Source organism: Globicephala melas, chromosome 15 (assembly GCF_963455315.2).
Source record: "Globicephala melas chromosome 15, mGloMel1.2, whole genome shotgun sequence".
NCBI lineage: Eukaryota > Metazoa > Chordata > Mammalia > Artiodactyla > Delphinidae > Globicephala > Globicephala melas.
The window spans coordinates 71,198,635-71,218,787 of record NC_083328.1 but is presented as its reverse complement, the minus strand read 5'-3'; the positions used below and the strand labels follow the sequence as shown (position 1 = coordinate 71,218,787).

Genomic DNA, 20,153 nt, shown 5'->3' with positions numbered 1-20,153 from the left:
GCTCGTGGTTACAGGGAAAACAGATTCCACTATGGAAGCACAAGTTGCCAATCAGTAACATGCTGCTGTAGGAAAAGGGCTGGAATCACGTGTGGCCTGTGAGCACTGGACCTCTGCATGGTGTCCTAAGCCAGGTATCTGCCACCAAGAATGTTAATTTCTGGCTTCGACTGTCCTCAGAGGAAGACACTGTGGCCATCCGCAGTCATGAACCTTTGAGTGGCAACAGCCCCAACGGGTCAAGTGTCTACAAGCCCTGAACAGAACAGGCAGAATCACTGTGAATTACCATGAAACTCGAATGCCAAACTAGAGGTGTCTCACTCCAAGTCCCAGTGTCACAATATAATCTCTATAACTTTCTGTACAACTTTACAATGGAACTGTGTTTCACTGACTGTTTTGAATTGAATTAAACTTTCCAAAAAGTTACACATAATTCAGGTCTATTTTGTTTTCTACCAGTAAGAGTTCTGCTAAATTACAAAACCCCATAATCACAGTGTTCAGTTTTTTTTAAAAAATTAAACACACAGTAATCCTGTCAATGTTCATCAAAATCAAAACTTCAGAATGCCGTGGCATTTATGTGACCAATCTGAGTTTTAGATACAAATACCAGCTGCTTATCCCATGGACCATTTTTGCTAGGCTGAGGCTGTGAAAAACTGAAAGTCGACGTACGATTCTTTTTTTTTTTTTTATCGCACAAAGGGATATACGTGGAGGGTACAGAGTGACACTGAAGAGATCACAAAGCACAACAGACATTAGTTCTCTCCCTCCCCAGCATCTCCTTCATCTCCCTGGTTTTCCGACGTCCACAGCTGCAAAAGAAAAACAGAGCTATAAACAAAGTAGGGCTACTAAAAGCTTCCTCAGGGAGGTGGCCCAGTGTGTATCATCTCATCTCATTCAACTGTTTAAAATTCTTCCTATATTACTGCAGACAGTGATGGCAAAGGTCAAAACTTCAGTAGGCACTTATAACCAATTAAAAAACTTAACTACACTTACAGGGTACAAATCCCCTCTTGAGTCTTAGGCAAGAGTGAATTACGAGGTAGAGGAATGGGAATAAGCTATAAGCCCTCCAGAAGCACTCATGGAATCAGCAGTACTTACAGTGAGATTGTCCCTAAGCAACTGCATGATCAGGGTGCTGTCTTTGTAAGACTCTTCATTCAGTGTGTCCAATTCAGCAATCGCTTCATCAAATGCCTAAAACAAAGAGCCTTCAGCAAAGAAGTCACAGGTTCCTTGGAACTAGTTTAGCCCAATGTTTTTCTGCTAACAAGTGACTATCATTTCTCTTTCTGTACAGTACTTTGGGGGAACCTAGGTCATTGTTACCTTGTTTGCTAGTTATGTCAGCAAACACATGATGCTGGTTTACCAAGCGTCAACCAAAAATGACAAAAATTCCTAGATATGACCTTTACCTATTAAGTCAACAGGTATTACTGTTAACCCAGCACACTCATTCTAAGCAAACTCACATGATTTTTCAATTACCAAAGACGTTTCTAGTAATCCGCCCTTTTTCTTTAAGCTGAAACTCAAAAGGTCTGGATACAAGGGATAAATGGAGAACAGAAGTTCACACCACTAAATCTGATTCAATTAAGCGATGGAACTTTGAGCATTCATTTCACACATTTTTACCAACTAAAAAATTTTAAAAGAGTGTGCATATTGAAAGACTACAAAAATATGTAGAAAAGGCAGCTGGGTTACGAAAAGAAGACAGGAGGTAATTCAGTTAACAAAGAAAACAAGATATGATTTCCTTCCTTTACAAGCCATAACCTCCAATCTTGGTACAAGGATGACAATGTACAATACAGTGGAGGCCTACAGTCCAAAGCGTGACAAAAACAACAAACTACCTTCTCCCTGGATTGTCCACAACCACCCCCAGCCCCAAAAGAGTAATCAAACAACACAAACAAAAATCAGCAGAAGGCACTGAAAAGTCAAGCAGCAATAGGTGTGTATTTATTCCATAAAAGATATATACTCCACCCCCAGAAAAATCTTCACAAAAGTCCAAGAAAATGAGTTATGTTCAGGTAATTAAAAAAAGGTACCAAAAAGCACAAGCAGTTTTACTATGATCAGAAACCACAGAGGGCACAACAATGTAAAACAACTATACCCCAATAAAAAATAAGTAAATTTAAATTAAAAAAAAAATTCTGCCAAAAAAAAAAAAAGAGAAACCACAGAGGGTCTTTCTCACCGTTTTTGCCAGGCTGCAAGCCTTTTCAGGAGAGTTTAGAATCTCATAGTAAAAGACGGAGAAGTTAAGCGCCAGGCCCAGTCGAATTGGGTGTGTAGGCTGCATTTCTTTCTTACTAATTTCAAATGCTTCCTGGTAAGCCTGCTGGGAGTTTGACACAGTGGCTGTAAGAAAGATAAAAAATATGAAATGTTGGGTCTTTCACAGATTGCATCATATGCTGGATCCACTATCAAATTATTTTACCAAACTGGGCTGGAGCACATGCGCTATCAAACGAGGGTCAGTGTCTCTACCATTCGATTAACAATCCTTTGTTAAATGTGTACTCTAATCCAAGTACCATATTAAATGCTTTGAGGAAAAACAAAGACCATGATGACAAAGTCTACAAAAGCAGTTAGGAAATACAGAAATAACCCTGAACAAGATAGAACATGGAAAACAATGAGGTCTGATGGAAAAATCATGGACTTCAGAGTCAGACTCAAAGCTGGAATCCCCAACTCTTATTCATTAAGTGTGTGGTCTGGACTAAGTGAAAACCTCTGTGAGCCTTGGTTTCCTTACCAGAAAAAAAGGACAGACTCCCACCTACACTCCTAGCGTTGTGTGAGGGATAAATGAGACACACAGGAGGCACTTAATAAGGCATAGTTATAATTGTCACCATTACACTAATGCATGTATATGACAAGAGAAATGCATCTCTATTTACTATGATGGTTTCGTTCTACCAAACATTTTGAAGTTTCATCTCTAAAAGAGAGCTACCAAATAATCCTTAAAATAAAGACCTCTTTAAATGCACTACTGCACCACACTTTTAATGCCCCCCATACGTGCCCCTTAGATACATTTGTCAACTCCCATGACCCTGTTTAACACTGGTCAGCACAATGCTGTGGTCCTTTAAATTCTGACTACAAACAAAGCAAAAACTTCAAATTATTATGAAGACTGGCTCCATTATTGGTCAAATTTCTTAAAAAAAAAAAAAGTTACTTACTTTGTTTATTGTCTCCAGATGCCACCTCAGAAAGATATCTAAAATAATCGCCTTTCATTTTCAAGTAGAACACCTTACTTTCTGGTTGTGTAGCATTGGGAATAAGGTATTTGTCCAACAGCTCCTAAAAAGTGATTCACATTCTGTTAAGAATCTGGAAATATTACTTACAAGATGTTAAAACTATGTTTGAGATTCAAGATACACACTACCACTTCTAAATAAATTTTTTGGAAGATTGAAAAAAATCATAATTTTCATCCAAAGGTTTTAAATAGTTTTTAGCCCAGGTCATAACAGATGCCAGTATTTGTCTATTAAAAATCACTTTGACCGTCCATAAGGGGTTGATTAAAGTATAGCCATACAATGGAATGCTACATAGGCATTTGGAAAGGTTCTCCAAAAGAAGTCTGGGGTGGGGGGTCGGGGAGGAAGCAGATAATAAAAACCATGTGACTCCTATTTTAATATTAAAATAGATATGTGTACATGCACGGAAATACCTAAGGGAAAAGTCTGGAAGAATATTTATCAAGATGTTAATAATGGTTCTCTAGGTGGTAGAATTAGAAGTGATTTTTTATTTTCTTATTTATACTCTTCTGCCCTGTGCTTTTTTTTTAAAAAAACATGAACTTGTATTAATTCTGTAATTAGAGAAATAAAAAAACTTTCCATTTTGGGAGAAAAAAACGTGATAATAGGGCAAACCTGCCAAGAACTAAGTTTCGAATTGATCGGACCTGGGTAGAAATCCCTCCTCTGCTGCTTACTATCTGTATGACCCTGGACAAATGACCTAATCGCCCTGAGCCTCAGTTTCTTCAGCTACACACAGGGAAGCATTAGCCACCTCCCAGCGTACTTATGAGGATAAATGAGCCAGTGTTCACAAAGTGCTTAACACGCTGCCTGGCACGCAGTAAGCACTCCAAAAGTAGCTAATACTATTATTAATAATAAATTCCTTTAAACATTTATGCTTACAACAAAAGCAGTTCTGAAGGAGTCCAAGCTTCGTATACAGAGCAATATTTTCGAAGAGTTGTTTTAGAATGTGGCATCCTGAAAAACTGGTTAAGAGGCAGTAAGTACCATGCTTTTCTTCACATTCTTTCAGATGCTCATAAAAGCTGGTCTACAGTTCAGGAATTAGGGAACTTTCTTGCCTTTGGAATGCATGCCATACTTCATCTGAATACCAGATGTACCTAACATTCAGGAATTAGTGCACCGTTAACAAACCCCCAAATTACCAACAGGCAACAAATTTAGCCATGACACTCTTACACCACGACTCTAACAAAAAGAGCAGCTCAATGTAAAAGCTTAGTTGTAAGGGGATTTAATCAATCAAAGTGAGAAGATGCAGGGGGCAGTAGTCGTTTTAATATTCCTTGCAGACAGACAGGGTGTAACTCCTTATGGGTTAGGGATGAGTACTGCCTGGAGGCTGACAAGCTTTGTACTGGTTTTCAAAAGAAAGGTGTCAAGGGCAGTAACTCGGAGAGGCAGCCAGCAGGGGAGGAGGTAGATCCACAAGTGTGAATTCCTTTTCCCTTCAAAGCAGCCCTCACTGTTCATTTTTACCTGATTTCACCTGGAAGAAAAAGAAAGTTCCCAGTGGGCTCAGGATGTGAGGGAAAGACAATATGATCATGATTTGCTCTAGGATATGCACCCCTCCCATCCAACCCCAGATTGTGGCTCAAGGGAAAGCAGTTAGGAATCAGTCGTCTGACTAAGGCTTATATAAAACACCAGAGAGGAGAAACCCCAAACCACTTCTGATCTGCCTTCGGAATGCAGGCCCGAACTGATGGACACGGCTACCTTTCAGACAAAAACTGGACTCCACGCTGTGCAGGGACTGGGGAGGGGCTAAAAGGCAGGTCGGCTTTCTGCTCCTCTCTCCCCTACTGGAGATGGCACTGCCATCAGACTAATACAGAGAATGGCCTCTCTGTGGCTGCATCTATCAAAAATCCTGCCTCTCTGGCCTCAACTTCTAAAGAAAAGATGGAGGGATGCTGACCAAATGTACCTGTTTTTCAGAGGTCTTTGGAAGGGAGAGGAAAATACTCCATAAGAGACGAGCAACCTCTGATCAGGTAAGAGGTAAGAAAAAAATCACATCGTATGCTTAAAACTTAGCTGCAAATGGTTTGCAGCTTCCCAGTGTATTCAGACACCTTTCTCTCATGAGCTGTTTGAGAGTTCGCATTCGTACATGAAATGAATACTATTAGAAATCGTTGTTTAGAACAGGAACACCGGCCTCTTACCAGAACATCGTTGCAGATGTCCTGCAGCTCTGCCTCGATCTTCTCACGATACTCTTTGCCCATCTGCTGCTTCTTCTCATTCCTCTCTGTTTTCTGTTCGATGCTGGAGATGACACGCCAGGAAGAACGACGGGCACCGACCACATTCTTGTAGGCAACAGACAGCAGGTTTCTCTCCTCGTTGGAGAGCTCGTGCCCCTGCTCTGTGACTGCCTTCATGGCCGCAGCCATGTCATCGTAGCGCTCCGCCTGCTCGGCGAGTTTGGCTTTCTGTACCAGCTCACTTTTATCCATGGTCATTCCCTAGAACAAGAGCAAGAGAAAAAGAGAGAAAGCGCATGTCAGGCTTCGGGGTCCAGGAAATGCATGCATGAATCTTCTTCCAACCCATCTGGAAGGAAACATACCTAAATGGGAAGCATCTACTTCCAAATGCCCTCAGTAATATCGAGCATGAATGCCTGCAGGGTTAGGTACTTTGCTATCGTCTTTTTTACTATTTTGATCAATTTTCCCAACAGTCCTACAGGGCAGATATGTTCACAACAATCCTGCCCCCTCCTATGAGGTGAAGAAATCGAGGTTCAGAGGAGGCAAGTGGTGTGCCCAGGGCTAGGAGGTGGTAGAGAGCCAGAACTCAAACTCAAGTCTGTCTCTCGAGTTGTTTTCTTCCACTTTCCTAATCTACCTCCTCAAAGCACAGAGACGGCTTAATTCTTTAGAATCTTATGTTGAATATATGTCCTTTTCTTCTTTCAAGAATTATCTGGTTTTGCTGTTTTTCCCCAAAGTATGTGGAAGAACACCTGAAGTGGGACGACTGTTTCAATCAATGTTAAAGCAAAAGGTATGACTTTCAGTGTTATATTTGGCAGTGCCCATGAAGCAGCAGGTACCTAAAAAACAGCAGCCATTTTTATCACATCTTCTGCAGCGCACTAAATTTGTTACAAGGACACACTGTCCACGAGAGCATAGACTTGAGGCAGGCAGATTTGGCTCTACCTAGCACCAGCTCTGCTACTTACAAGTGGCATGACCTTGGTCAAATCACTCAGCCTCCGAGAGCTTCCGTTTCCTAACTGGAGAATAAGAATATTCCCAACTCTCCAAGGGCCACTGTGAGGCGCAAATGACCTCATCTATGTGAAGGCACTGTGAAAAGTCTAGACGTTATATACAAATATCAAGCACTAACTCTGTACGTGGTACAGGTTGCAGGAGATATGGGTGTATTCACCAAGATGCACAGCAACAGAAATGCAAACCATAATTGAGTTTGCACAAGTTTTCCTGAAATAGACAAAAGTCTTAGTGATTGCACTTTATCATTTTATCAAACCCTCTATACACCAATCAGTGAATACCTCTTAAATAACTCACCTCATCTTAGTCAATTCCCCACTATAATAATCACCATAAAAGAGTGCAATAATTTTTGGATAACACGTAGCTAAAAAATTATTTATTAACCAATAAGAGTTAGTTTTATGTACTGTTGGTTTGAATTTCAATTGTACATCCACCTGTGCCACAGTGTAAAAGTACACTAATATCTTAAGGTGTAAAAAGATAAAATACTACTTTAAAGAGTGGTAAGAATATCAATATTTTTAAAACAAATTCTCTTATCACTTTATACATTGTATCACAATTTAAGACTGTGGGGAAAAAAAAAAAAGACTGTGGCTTTGCCTCAAGTCATTTCTGTATTTTCAAGGGAGAAATTCTACAGACAGGGCCCTACCACAAAAAAAAGTTTTATTAGATGGAGTACGATTTTAAGATACATCCTAAATCTAGACAATTCAGAAAGAGTTGGTTCTCTAGTTCAGAACTGCGAGTTTTCTTCCCACAACTTATTATCTAAATCATATTCAGAGCTGTGTCCTATGTAAGGCTCGCTGATTCTAACCTTACACTCTGAAGCAGATCTCACCTTGATCCGTCTGACTTCACCCACATCACCAGAATGAGACTACAACAGAGATAATAATCCATCCACTCTCCTACATTTCCCAGCAACCCTTCTGCACTTCGGAGGGGTCATACAGTTAGTTCTGTCCAATGAAACATAAGCATAAATGACGCTACTTCCAGGTGTTGAAACTGCACAAAACCACGTGAGGCCCTCTTCTCTCACAGCAGCCATGGGGTCTAGATGGTGCTGTCACAAAACAGCAGTTTCTGTAGCCTGAGTCCGTGAGTGACCATGCAGTACAGAGACCCCTGCAGGCCCGCACTGGACGTGCAACGTGAAGCCACTGAGATGTGGGGGCTGCTAGTTACCACACACAACACAAGCCAGTCCTACTCTAATACAAAGTCATCGCAAATACACTATTCATCCTCTTAAAATTATATACTTTCTCCATACGTCTTTCTCAATCGTAACATCTTTCTGATCAGGATACTATCTCCATCTTTAAACAACCCTACTTTATGATCCCTAAAAGTGAGAGGCAGAGGGAAGCCAACTTTCAACGAACTTTAGAAGTTTTCCAGTTTGCAGACTAATTCAGAGTTAGAAGTCACCTAGTGGCCCACTCCAAAGTACAGAAACAGCACCTGTGCAACTCTACCCAGGAAAGATTCCAATTAATAAAAGTCCTGGTCAAAGCCAATTCAACGCTAAGCTATCCCTGCAGTATTACAAAAGAGTAATAGAGAAATGCAATTAGCACTGCCTAAGGGATGCCATGAAACTCTTTGGCTCTACCAGGCCCCTCAACTAAGGTCCCCTCAACCCCCCGACTTCTCTTCCCAAACATTAAAAGTTAAATCATCTCTCTCCCAAGAATCCTGACGACTCCTTGGGAACTCCCAAATGTACACGCCCTATTTCTCAAAATAAAATGTGGCCTTTCTCGTTTGGGGCCAACTATTTCGGGCTTCTTTGGGATCACTGCAAAAGCTCTTGGAGACTGAGAACCGTGATGATATGGTAAAACTGAACGCATGCCTTAAAGAATGCAGTCATCTATTTAGAAAACTCTACACACACACACACCCAACAACTCACAACAAACAGAATCCATAGCTAAATGTCCTGATGCCTACTGCTTACATAACTTTTGACTTATATAACATGGATTTTGAAGCAGCTAGACCAATTTCAACAGGAAATGGGTTACACAACACCCAGCGTTTGGAGGAAGGCAGCAGACAAGGGAGAAATGAAATTGTTCCTATTTCTACATCCCTAATAAACCTCCCATCCATCATCTTTCCCTAGTCCCACTGCTTTCAGCCTCTCGTTACCTTTAACCTTCACATCTGCTCTCAGACCCATTTTAAAGTTCTGATCAAGTCACGTCCTGCTCAAAATCCTTTACAGTCCCTACTACTGACAGGAGAGTCAGATTTCCTCCCCTGTCAGTGAAGGTTTTCCAAGCTATCTCCCCAGGCTTCTCTCAAAATGGTTTTCTTACACGTGCTTCTCCGTCTCTGTGTCTGTGCTCACCAAGCCATCCCTCTGCCTGGAATGTCCTTTCCCGTTTATTCTGCATATAAAATTCTTCAGAGCACGGCTCAGATAGCATCCCCTCTATGAAACCTTTCTTAGGCCGCTTAACCTAAGCTGTCTAATCAGACAGCCACTGGCCACATGTTAAAACAGAAACGTCTCGGATATACGGAGTTAATTTTTTTGTCGGGGGGGGGGGCCCACACTGCGCAGCTTGCGGGATTCTAGCTCCCCAACCAGGGATCAAACCTGGGCCACGCGGTGAAAGCGCCGCATCCCAACGACTGGACCGCCAGGAAAATCCCTGGAGTTAAATTTTTTTAATTACGAAAATTGATTTCATCCTTTCCCCCCATTTTTAAAATGCAGTTACCAGATAATTTTAAATTACGTGGGACTCACATCCTGTGTCTATTGGACAGCACTGCTCTGAGCTGAAAATATTCTCACAGAGCACTGCATCTATACTTCTCTTAATGTCTCAGCACATTTCTTCAGCACTACAATTATCTGTCTGTATCGCATACGCCCCTTCCCACACCATCAACTCTTTTAGGGCACACCCTCCGCAGCACCTCGCACAGAACTGGCATGAACAAATTCTCGCTGAATGAGCGAGCAGATCCTAAAGCTACAAATTTGGTAGAGTTCTGTCTCTTCTCAAATAATTCAAAGCACCTATTCTTCACAAGCACATTACGTCCTCATTACATCCGTACCTCACTCCATGTATCTCTGCATCTGATTTCAAAATTACCCTTAGTCATACCCAGACTCTTACTCAGCAACTTCGGATGACTCTCTTTTGGCTACTCCACCCAATCTAAACTCTTACCTGGCTTGCCAAGTCCTTCATAATTCGGCTCCTCTGTATGTATTAGGCTTTCGCATCCACTGTTCTCCAACATGTACCTTTTCTTGCAGGCTGGACATCACCGAATACCCTTAATCATCATGCTTAAACCTGTCTGAAATTACTTCAGTAGTTCCCTTCATCTAGAAAGCCCCCCGTTTACTCCCTGCCTATGTAAACTCTATCCATCCGTCTAGGGCTAGAAAGCCTTCCTTGAATATCCCAGCCCCCACTGATCTACCCTGCCCACGAATCCAAACACACTCGTAGCCTCTTACACAGTCCAGGCTTCTCTAGGCCTCTGTTCTATATGTTCTATGGTCCAAGTAATGAGTGGTATACCACTTACAAACAGTGTTACATGTTATGTCCCCAAAGGAAAGCTTCACATTCATTTCTCATCTAATGCCTAAAACTTTGCCAAGTATAAAACTAATACTCAAGTAAGTATCTGTGAATTTTTTCAGCAGGTCATTACTGGGAGGCTACCTGTATGTGGTGTGGCAAGAGGCCTGTGTGTAAGCGCAGAGGCTGCCACTACACAGCCGTGTGAGCTCGGTCGATCTCAGTCTTCCAACCTCTGAAGTGGAGGCAACAGCAGCTACCTCAGGAGAGGTGCTCTGAAGATGAGGTGCAGGGAATCAAAGGATGATAAATGTGGAAATCTTTTTTAAAAAGTGCATAGTGCACAACAAATTGGAAGTACTGTTATTCCTCTCATAGTACCTACACATCACTGTTTTAGCCCATAAATGTGAGCTTGGAATTAAGAAAAAAAGAAGACAACCCATGAGAAGGAAAAACAAGTCTAATCTTGCACAGGAAGCGAATATGTTACGATGTAATATTCCTGATAAGACTCCACCCCTCAACGTCCTGAAGAATGGACACACTTGTTAACTGTAACACTTTCTTTTATAAATTTATTTATTTATTTTTGGCTGCACTGGGTCTTCCTTGCTGCGCGGGCTTTCTCTAGTTGCAGCGAGCGGGGGCTACTCTTCATTGCGGTGCGCGGGCTTCTCATTGCGGTGGCTTCTCGTTACGGAGCACGGGCTCTAGGCGCGCGGGCTTCAGCAGTTGTGGCTCGCAGACTCTAGGCACGCAGGCTCAGAAGTTGTGTCGCACGGGCTTAGCTGCTCCGCGGCATGTGGGATCTTCTCGGACCAGGGCTCGAACCTGTGTCCCCTACATTGGCAGGCTGATTCTTAACCATGGCGCCACCAGGGAAGTCCCAACTGTAACACTTTCATTCATTAGTTCCTGATTTCATTAAGAGGTGCCAAGTAGTGATGGTTTATAATCAGGGCCTACTTTTCTCCTGAGACTTTTGAACTGAGGACCCACCAAGAAAAACACTAGCAAGAGGGCCTTCATTTGCTCCTAAAAAGCCTTAAAAGGCTACAGTCTCCTCATCAGGCTTGGCACTAACGGTACAGAGTCAAAATACCAGAGGGGACAAATGTATGAGAGGCCACAAGAGGTCTAACCCTGCGGTAGACCAAGAGATTTCCCAGATCAGGAAGATGCTGACATGCTCTCAAGCACGGGCGTCTATCTCTCAGTCACTGCAGGCAGCACTTCAGAGGACTGGGGAGCATTTGCTGATTAAACCGGCAACTGCTTAGTGGAGAATGGGAAACCGTCTAAATATCCAACAGCGGAGTGGCTGAAAAGACACAGCTGGCACAAGATTACATGGCCGTCAAAAGAAGGGATTTAATGTCTTAGAAAGATCTGTTACAGAGGTATGGAGTGGCGGGAGCTGCACAACAGTCTTCCATTTTTGTAAAATATCCCCTAAAGAATGTTATGAGGAATAATTCTAAAGCTGCCCATGAAATAACAGGATTTCCCTCAAGTAAATGAAACTCTAAGTCAGACAGTGAATGCTAAAACAAAAGTATATATGAACCAACCTAGCCCCTCTATCTCAACCCTTTGCTTGAGGGATATTTTTCTAGCCCAGGACAGAATCCTGAGAGGTCATTTCCCAGTGGCCAGAAGGAGATATCCAAGGATAAGAAGGGACAAAAATTAAAATAAAAATGACTATCCACTGCTAATCCATATTTAAAAAAGCACTGCAAAGGACCTTAGGAAATGTGGCCTTGAGAAGTATTAACTTTCAGCTATGTTTTGTTTTCAAGGAAAAGAACATGCTCAATTCTAAAATACTGAGCTTTAATTGAGTTTAATAATTTGCTAGAAATTTAAAACGAGGATTCCATTATCAGGTGTCAGGATTACTGAAGCTCCGACATGAAACCCATATGACTGGGACCTGTTTTTAGGAAAGCCCTACATACAACAAATCTGGGCTTCTAAAGAGAAATTAGGTAATTTTTAAAATAATGTCTCCAAATCTCAGTTTCCTCAAATGTTAAAAGGAAACATTAATAGCTATCAAATAAGATGATATACATAAAATGCCTAGACAGTACTGGTCAAAGTAAAGGCTTAATAAATAGGCATATATTCTCACTCTTAAGCTACATCACAAAAATACAATGTATATAATTTAATGTGTGTTGAAATAACTGCAAATGGAAAAACTACCAGTATTTCCAAGAACTCTCGTTTGGAGTTCAGAATAGCACGGTCCTCCCCTCAGAGAGCTGAAACTCTCAGGGTAGGAACACGAGAAGGGAGGGCAGACATACTTAAAGATTATAAGCTTCCCCTTGAAGAAGCAACCAGGTAGAATTCAAAGGAGGAGGTTTAGGTTCAAAGGGGCTGGGTCCTGACTGGTTTTATGGGTTGGAGGGGTTCTGTGTAGGACAGAAAATGGGGGCTCCAGGAAGGGACAGGAAATACAGATGTATGAATAAAGTGCATGTATGTTGTTTTAGATGAAAAAGAAATCACAGGCCAAAGTAGATGAGGAACTGAGAAGAGTTAAGAATCTGGAGAGAGGAAACTGACAGGAGCACCTTAAAAATCTAGGCTAAGGGTGGGAGGGAGGGAGACACAAGAGGGAAGAGATATGGGAACATATGTATATGTATAACTGATTCACTGTGTTATAAAGCAGGAACTAACACACCATTGTAAAGCAATTGTACTCCAATAAAGATATTAAAAATAGAAAAATCTAGGCTAAAAAGTTCCACGGGGTAAGGAACTGACAGTAAATCCTGAAGAGCATTCACGGACAGACCGCCCCAGACACAGCACCGTCAAGTCAAAGTTACAGTCCTGGAGTTACTCTGCTGAAGGAAAAGCAGATGCCAAACTACTGTGGGAGGGACTGAGAGAGTCAGTGGGGCCAGGTGTCTAGTGGGTGTTACCACGAAAAAATGAAGTACTCCTGGCTCTCAAAGAATTTTAATACTCAGTGAAAAACACCGCTCTAAAAACGGGTCTGTGTGCCATTCTATACACAAAATTCAGAGTCCTTTAATAAATTTAATTCTATTCACATGCTTGCAGGCTCTTTGTTAGAAAATGAAACACAGCATGTCTAAAATACAAAGGCAATAGCTCTGATATCCTGCCAACACTGAATTGTGGAGGGAAACATCACTTCTGCTTCAAAATCCCTTCCTTCTTTCGTATCAATTGTTGAATATCATTGTTAATTATGTCCAATTAGCCAGAATTAAACCTGAAACAATGGAGGTGTGAAGTGATATGCCCAAGCTCATACAATGTGAATCAATAGCAGACATGACAATAAATTGACCTCTTGGCTTGAAGTGATCAATGGAACAGAATAAAAAATTAAAATATGCTAATTCTGATTCATAAGGATAATCCAATTGGTCAACCTTGTGAATAAGTTCAAAGGCTTTGGGCCCACCAACATAATGGAACCCAGTCCAATTTACCAGTACTACACACCAACTCCATAGATTACCTGATCTCTTGCGCATCTCAGTTTTCTCATGCATTAAAATAGGCAAATCTACCTAAGAGGGTTCTTGTAAGGAGTAAAATAGATCACGATGCAAAACATTTAGCACAGTCTCTGCACACTGTAAGCACTAAAATGGCAGCTACAGTACATTCCACACAGAAGTCTACAAACGGTCAGCCAGTGAAGGGACACTTACTACACACCTCATTTCTTTTCAATCCAGATGGCTTTCCCCAAGACTTTTAAAAGGAAGGTACATGTTAACTTACATATGCCTATTTCTAAAGTAGCACTGGTCAGAATTTAGTGTAAATGTCTTTGCTGGCTCCCACATTGGATTGTGAGCTTAAGGTAGGAACCCAAACTTCTATCTTTGGGCACCCAACATGTAGCACAATGCCTGCCACACTGAATGTGAAACTACCTGATCAACTGATGCAGTTTTTTAAAGTGAACAAGGCTGCTATTTCCTATGTGGACAGAGGTAAGCAGACCACTTCTGACCTATAAAATACAGACTATATTTAAACTGTCTTAGACTACTCTTTGAAAAAAGCCATCTCAGCTCCAGCCAGGAGACAACACTATGCTCTCTGACCAATCGTTTCTCAGGTACCCATTGTTATATCTCTAGGTTCAAACTGAGTTTCAAAAAGCCCTTGAACTCCTCTATTTAAAAGTCCAACCAATTAGTTATACAAAAAGCCACACCAGCTTATTGGTTTAGTAAATAACAACAAAATACCCATCATTTACGGTCTGCCTAAATGTGCAAAAAGTTAGGGGTTTATATCAACTCCTTTAATCATAAGTATCCTAAGGGGCAGGTGTCATTGTCCCAATAACCTGTTACACAGGTATATTTGGTACACGCTCTTTCCTCTGTGCAGCACTGCCTCCTAAAGATCAATATGATTCTTAATGATTACTTAAGGAAAAGAGAGAATGAACACTTTTTTGAAGAACCATACAAAGTTATTAGAGTCAGGTTTGAGAATTAGACTTAATTTATCTAGCTTTAAAAATCAAAATAAAATTAGTTTAAAACAGCATATGTCAAAAACTCATCAGACTGTCAAACAAGCTTTAAGGTGAGCTTTGTGGGCAAACAATAACAATGGCCGGGGCTCATATCAACTTTATTGTCTCCTCCAATCTCTGCTCTGGTCAAGGCCATTCAGAAATAACTTTTATTGTTGGGTCTCTTAGGGAAAACAATGAAATAAACTAACCAGTACAGGAAAAAACTTACACAATAGAGGGCTGGCCAGATTATTTTAAAGTCACCTTACTAACCTACAGTCTGCTGGAAATGCCTTGATCTGAAGGCCATCAATCAATTTCATCTCATTGTAAGTATCAGAAACATATAATTATGCTTATGTTAGAAGATCTTTTAGCAGAGAAAGCGGAAAGATGATTGGCTTTTAGCATACACATGACAAAACAGAAAGTACTTTCATCCATTTTTCCTCCCTAAATTAAGTAGTCCCTTTAGAAAAATCCCCTCAGAATCCAGCTCTGTTAGTTTCTCCATAATGACACAGAGAAGACTAGGATCTATTCATGTAGAGACCAAGATGGTTTTAAAGCTTAAAAATTGCTATTATACAACTAATTTCTTGCCTCCTAGCTAGTGTGAATTGCGGTCACCTGTCCTTAGAAAAATGTAGGAATCTAGGAACTTAAATTCCCTTTACAAGTAAATTTTAGTTCATTCTCTATGGTACCCTCATTTAAGGAAAACTGCTTAGTTTAATGCCACTGAAATAGTGGATAGCATAATAGGACATTTTAATTTAGAATTCTTTCTCTACTTACGTAGATATAGATACTTGGTCCTGACCAAATTCTACTAGAACCTAGGATTGGATAAATCAGTGTGCCACAAAGTAGCTGATGAATCTTCTCCCTAGTATGAAGCAAATACTAGAAAAACTGGGTTTTTCACAAGCTTGCTTCCTAATGCACACCAGCAGTATCCTCCCTGTATGCCAGAATAAATATACTACCGCCCCCCCAGAAACTACACTATATCTATTTCCAAAAATAGCTAAAATTCCTGTCCAAACACATTTACTTGAATAAGATACAGGTAAAGAAAAATTAACTACTAGATGGTATTCACATGAAGAATATACATGTGTTGTTCTACCACAAGTAGAAATCTATCATTAGAGCCAGACTGCCTGGGTTTGATTCCTGGCTCCAGCACTTACCCAGTGCTGGGTGTGTGTATGCCCCCAGGAAAATTATTTAACTTCTCTGTGCCTCAGTTTCCTCAACTGTAAAATGGGGCTAGCAGTACTTACCTATCATTGGCTGTTATGAAGGCTCAGTTAATATGTGTAAAGTGCTTAGAACAAAGCTTGGCACATACAAATGGGAGCTGTTATTATTACAGCTTGATGCTACCTCATCAGTTGATGAATAAATCATATGGAAGGACTTTGTATGTGCCTATGCTCTATAGCATATATGCATATGTCTTATGTGTATATATATGTATATTCAGGAATGTAGTCAAGCAACATTTATTAAACATCTGGTATATCTCACACCCTTATTTTAATTATTGAGTTTGTCACAATAATACATCAAAGACTATTACCATTTGCACTGATCAGATGAGAAAATGGGCTCAGAAAGACTGAGGATGCTCTACACAAAACTGTTCCAGAAAAATGTATCATTTTTTGAAAGCAACATGTATACAAAGTAGAATGCAACCAAGGGGGAAAAAAGCCCTTAACAGTGAACTCTGTGATGAAAACACAAAACCGAAAGCTTATATTTAACAATTTAGTCTGTAAAAAGGTCTCTTGACAACTCTGGAGACAGAGAAACCAGGAACCAGAGATTAAGCAGCACACTGAAGACCACATTACTATAAAATGCTGCAGGCAAGAGCGGAATCAAACTTATCTGACTCCAAGTCCAGTGCACTTTCTGCTTCTATATCCATAGCCAAATGGGTAAAATGCACTTTTTGCAGTGGCCCAAACCTCTGGAGACTCTGCCTCCAGAACTAGCATTAGGGGAATGTGCTCAGCCTGGTTTTGTGGAGGCTGCTTCCCTGATCCACAGAGCTCCGGTTCTAAAATGGCTCCAACGTAACACAAGCACGGCATGATGGGAAATGTACAGAAGATTATAGGGTAGGAGCTGTACTCCAGGGGCTGATAGGCCGTAAATATTTGCTACTGATGAAAGAGGAGATTCAACCTGGAAACCAGGTGTGTGGTCTAGGTCAGATCATCTCATTTCTCATAAGAACTTCATCTGTAACATGGGTGAATGGTTTCTCATCTCATTGAAAGGAGAGGCTTGGGAAATAATTCAGCAGTTGCTACTGGTTTATAAGCATTCCACTGTGAAGATCACCTGTAAAATTCTAACTTGAGTCCAATAAAAGTGACAGGTTTTACCCTCACCATGTGTGCTAAGGACACAGATCCTAGAAAAACGAGGGTTCCGGCAACTGATATATTCCTAAATAAGAAATGGGGTGCCCTAGAAGCAGTCAAGAAGGAAATGACTGAGCATCATTAACACATATAAATTTCTAACATGAAAAGGCAAAGAGCTGAGTACCCATGTGTCTAGTTCTATAAACTGCGTATGTGTGTGGTTTCATACGAACAATTGAGACAGAGTGAGAAATGCAGAAAATTTTTCATATTCTCCCAAGTGCTTCATCTTTCTGTTTTGGCTCCTGTGGCCGCCAGATTTTATATGTTCATAACAACATCTTGCCAGATTCTGTCTCTCACACAGGGCAAGCAAAATCAGAACCTGATGCTGTGTAGCCTTACCAAAGGGAAAAGCAGTGACGACAAGGACAAGAGACAGGAATTTTTACAGAAAGGTTGGTGAACTGTCTTACCAATACTGCCACCTTTGAAAACCCCATTACACGTGAGTTCTCCATTTGCAGTAGACAAAGATGTACTCATCTTGTGCAGAAAAGGGGCCTAATCACTCCCACCCCTTCGCCACCACCAGGGAGGCCACCAGGAAAATTTCAGTCCTAAAAACGTGCTAACACACAGTATGGGGGAATTTGGGGCGAGGACACAAAAGACTCTGGCATTAAATGACGGTAAATACCGTGGGAAAATATTCCGATTCTCAGCTTCCGACATTTTTTTTCCTGGGGATCGCGCCTGACTCAATAATCAGTTCCAACAAATGCATTTTCTTGATTCAAACCTCAACCCTGTGCCTCCCAGGGAATCTCGGGTCCTGCCAGGCTCCCAAACCAGCGAACGATGATGAAATGGCTTTACTGCAAAGTGGGAGGGGGTTTTCCCTCTGCTCTCTCCCAAGGTTAAACCCCTTACCCATCCAGAGGGAGTCCAGCAGGGGCACTGGGGATCGAGAGCTCGCCCGCATTTGGTTACATTTTCATTTGTGGAAACCGGAAAGCGAGGAGCAGGGGTGACAGGGCTGAAAGGGTCGGTTCTGGCCGCTCAAGGCGCAGGGAGGGGTCGCGCGGGGATCGAAGCTGGGTAGTGAGGGAGGGTCGGGGGTCCGCGGCTCGATGTCCCTTCCAGCCCGGTACGGTGCCGCACCCCGCCCGCCAGGCGGGGACGCAGGCGGCGAGGGCGGCCCGGGCCTCTCCCAGAACGAAGGGCCCGGCCCCGGAAACAGGGAGGGGCCGCGGCGAGGCCGATCCCGCGTCGCAAGCGGCCGCACGGGGCCGAGGAGGCCGCGCGCCGCCGCCCCGAGGGCCCACCCGCGGGGTCGACCTCGTCGCCACCGCCGCCGGTGGTGGGGGAGCTTTGGGCTCGGGCCCCCGGGGGCCCCAGGCGGACACCGCGCCGCACTCACCGTGGGAGGACTGCAGGGGAGCAAAGACGCTTGCGAGCGGAGCGAAGGAGCGGTGACCGCTTCCTTCCCAAGCCCACTCCTCCGGCGGCGGCTGCAGTGGCGGCGGCGACAGCAGCTACCCCGGCTCCGGAATCGGCGGCGGCGGCGGCGGTGGCGGCGGCGGCGGCGGCGGCTCCACTTCCGCTCCGGTCACCACTTCCGCTCTGGCCCGAGCCCCGCCCCTGCACCGCCTCCTCATTGGGCCAGCGGCGCACGGGGTTGCCCCGGCCGCCCTAGAGGGGCGCCGACCGAGGGAGGAGGAAGGAGAGCTGAGAGTTGGGATGCTGCGGCCGGGGGAGGGCGGGGGTCAGGGCCGGGAGCAAGGAGGAGGCGGGCGTAGGGGGACGGAAATGGGGGCGGGGAGCGGAAAGAGAAGGTGGAAGGAGTGGAGGCGGAGCTGAGGGGGAATCTAGAAAGGGGACGTGTGGGAACGAGGGAGACTGGGCGAGGTTTGGGGTTCGGCGGGCCTGAGGCTTAGGCTTGGAACTCGCCTGGGTCATGCTCAGAGTCTCCGAGGTCATCGGTTCCCACCCCACCCAAAAAGTAATCTTCACGAGGTCGGAGGTTGAAGTCAGTCCCCTTTTGCTGTGTACTTTGGGAATACTGGATTTAGGGAAGGACAGACATTGCTCATCCCTAAATTTAAGCTTAGCCCTCCCTTCAGTCCTTCAAGGTACTGATCATTTCATCCTTTTGTGGACTGAGGAGGCCAGGAATCGGACCGGCGAAGGCCTTTTCTTGGAAGCCTGTGTGTGTGATCTCTTAATTGAATACCCCTCCCCAGGATCTTAGAGGAAAGCTTAAGGAAAGGAACCAGGTCTCCACGGGCCCCCCCCACTCCTGTGACTGCTCTTCCCAAGGCAGTTTTTCAAAATGCCTCACCTCTACTCCTTCCCTTTCATTCATTCTTTTCAGCAGATATTTATTAAGCAGGCTTTATGTTTTTGTTTTTGTTTTTTTGGGGGGTACGCGGGCCTCTCACTGTTGTGGCCTCTCCCGTTGCGGAGCACAGGATCCGGACGCGCAGGCTCAGCGGCCATGGCTCACTGGCCTAGCTGCTCCGCGGCATGTGGGATCTTCCCAGACGGGGGCACGAACCCGTGTCCCCCACATCAGCAGGTGGACGCTCAACCACTGCGCCACCAGGGAAGCCCAGGCTTTATGTTTAGTCCTGGAGACACAAGACAGACAGGGCCCTGCTGTCTTGGAGTTTACAGCCTGGTAGGAGATAAAACAAAGTAAATGGCCTTTGTCAATTCTCCTTTACCTTTACTTAGCTTATTGATGACTTCTAACACATCACCCCAGCCTCAGTCCTGCTCCCATCAACTGCCAAAGTGATCTTTGAAAAACCCCATTCTGATTGTGTCCTTTTGCTTAAATCCTTTGGTGATTACTCAGACCTAGAAGACAATTGATAAGCTCCTTGAGTGCGACAATGAAGGTTCTCCAGAAGCTGCCCTTATCCTTCAACTTCTCCCTGCTAGTTATTCCCCAACACAAACCCCCAGTTCAACTGGATGATTCCTTATCCTCCCAGTATGCCAGCTTTCAGTCTTTCTAA

The 20,153-nt window shown here is 43.2% G+C and overlaps 1 protein-coding gene across 1 annotated transcript; it reads right to left on the bottom strand.

Annotated features, from left to right (window-relative positions):
• Positions 1-686: 686 nt before the first annotated feature.
• YWHAB (tyrosine 3-monooxygenase/tryptophan 5-monooxygenase activation protein beta) lies at positions 687-18,741 on the bottom strand. Its single transcript, XM_030843576.3, has 6 exons — positions 18,551-18,741; positions 5,540-5,842; positions 3,252-3,375; positions 2,243-2,406; positions 1,126-1,221; positions 687-827 (listed from the first exon to the last, which is right to left on the bottom strand). Exons 2-6 carry the CDS (start codon positions 5,837-5,839, stop codon positions 771-773), a joined length of 741 nt encoding a protein of 246 aa, XP_030699436.1. The 5' UTR covers positions 5,840-5,842; positions 18,551-18,741; the 3' UTR covers positions 687-770.
• Positions 18,742-20,153: the final 1,412 nt, after the last annotated feature.

What these genes read in the sequence shown, in the direction of transcription:
- YWHAB (XM_030843576.3), bottom strand. Translation starts at nt 5,839, where the DNA reads ATGACCATGGATAAAAGTGAGCTGGTACAGAAAGCCAAACTCGCCGAG. An exon ending in ACATCTGCAACGATGTTCTG is followed by an intron (nt 3,376 to 5,539) that starts GTAAGAGGCCGG and finishes ATCACTTTTTAG; the next exon opens with GAGCTGTTGGACAAATACCT. An exon ending in CTTGCAGCCTGGCAAAAACG is followed by an intron (nt 1,222 to 2,242) that starts GTGAGAAAGACC and finishes TCTTTGTTTTAG; the next exon opens with GCATTTGATGAAGCGATTGC.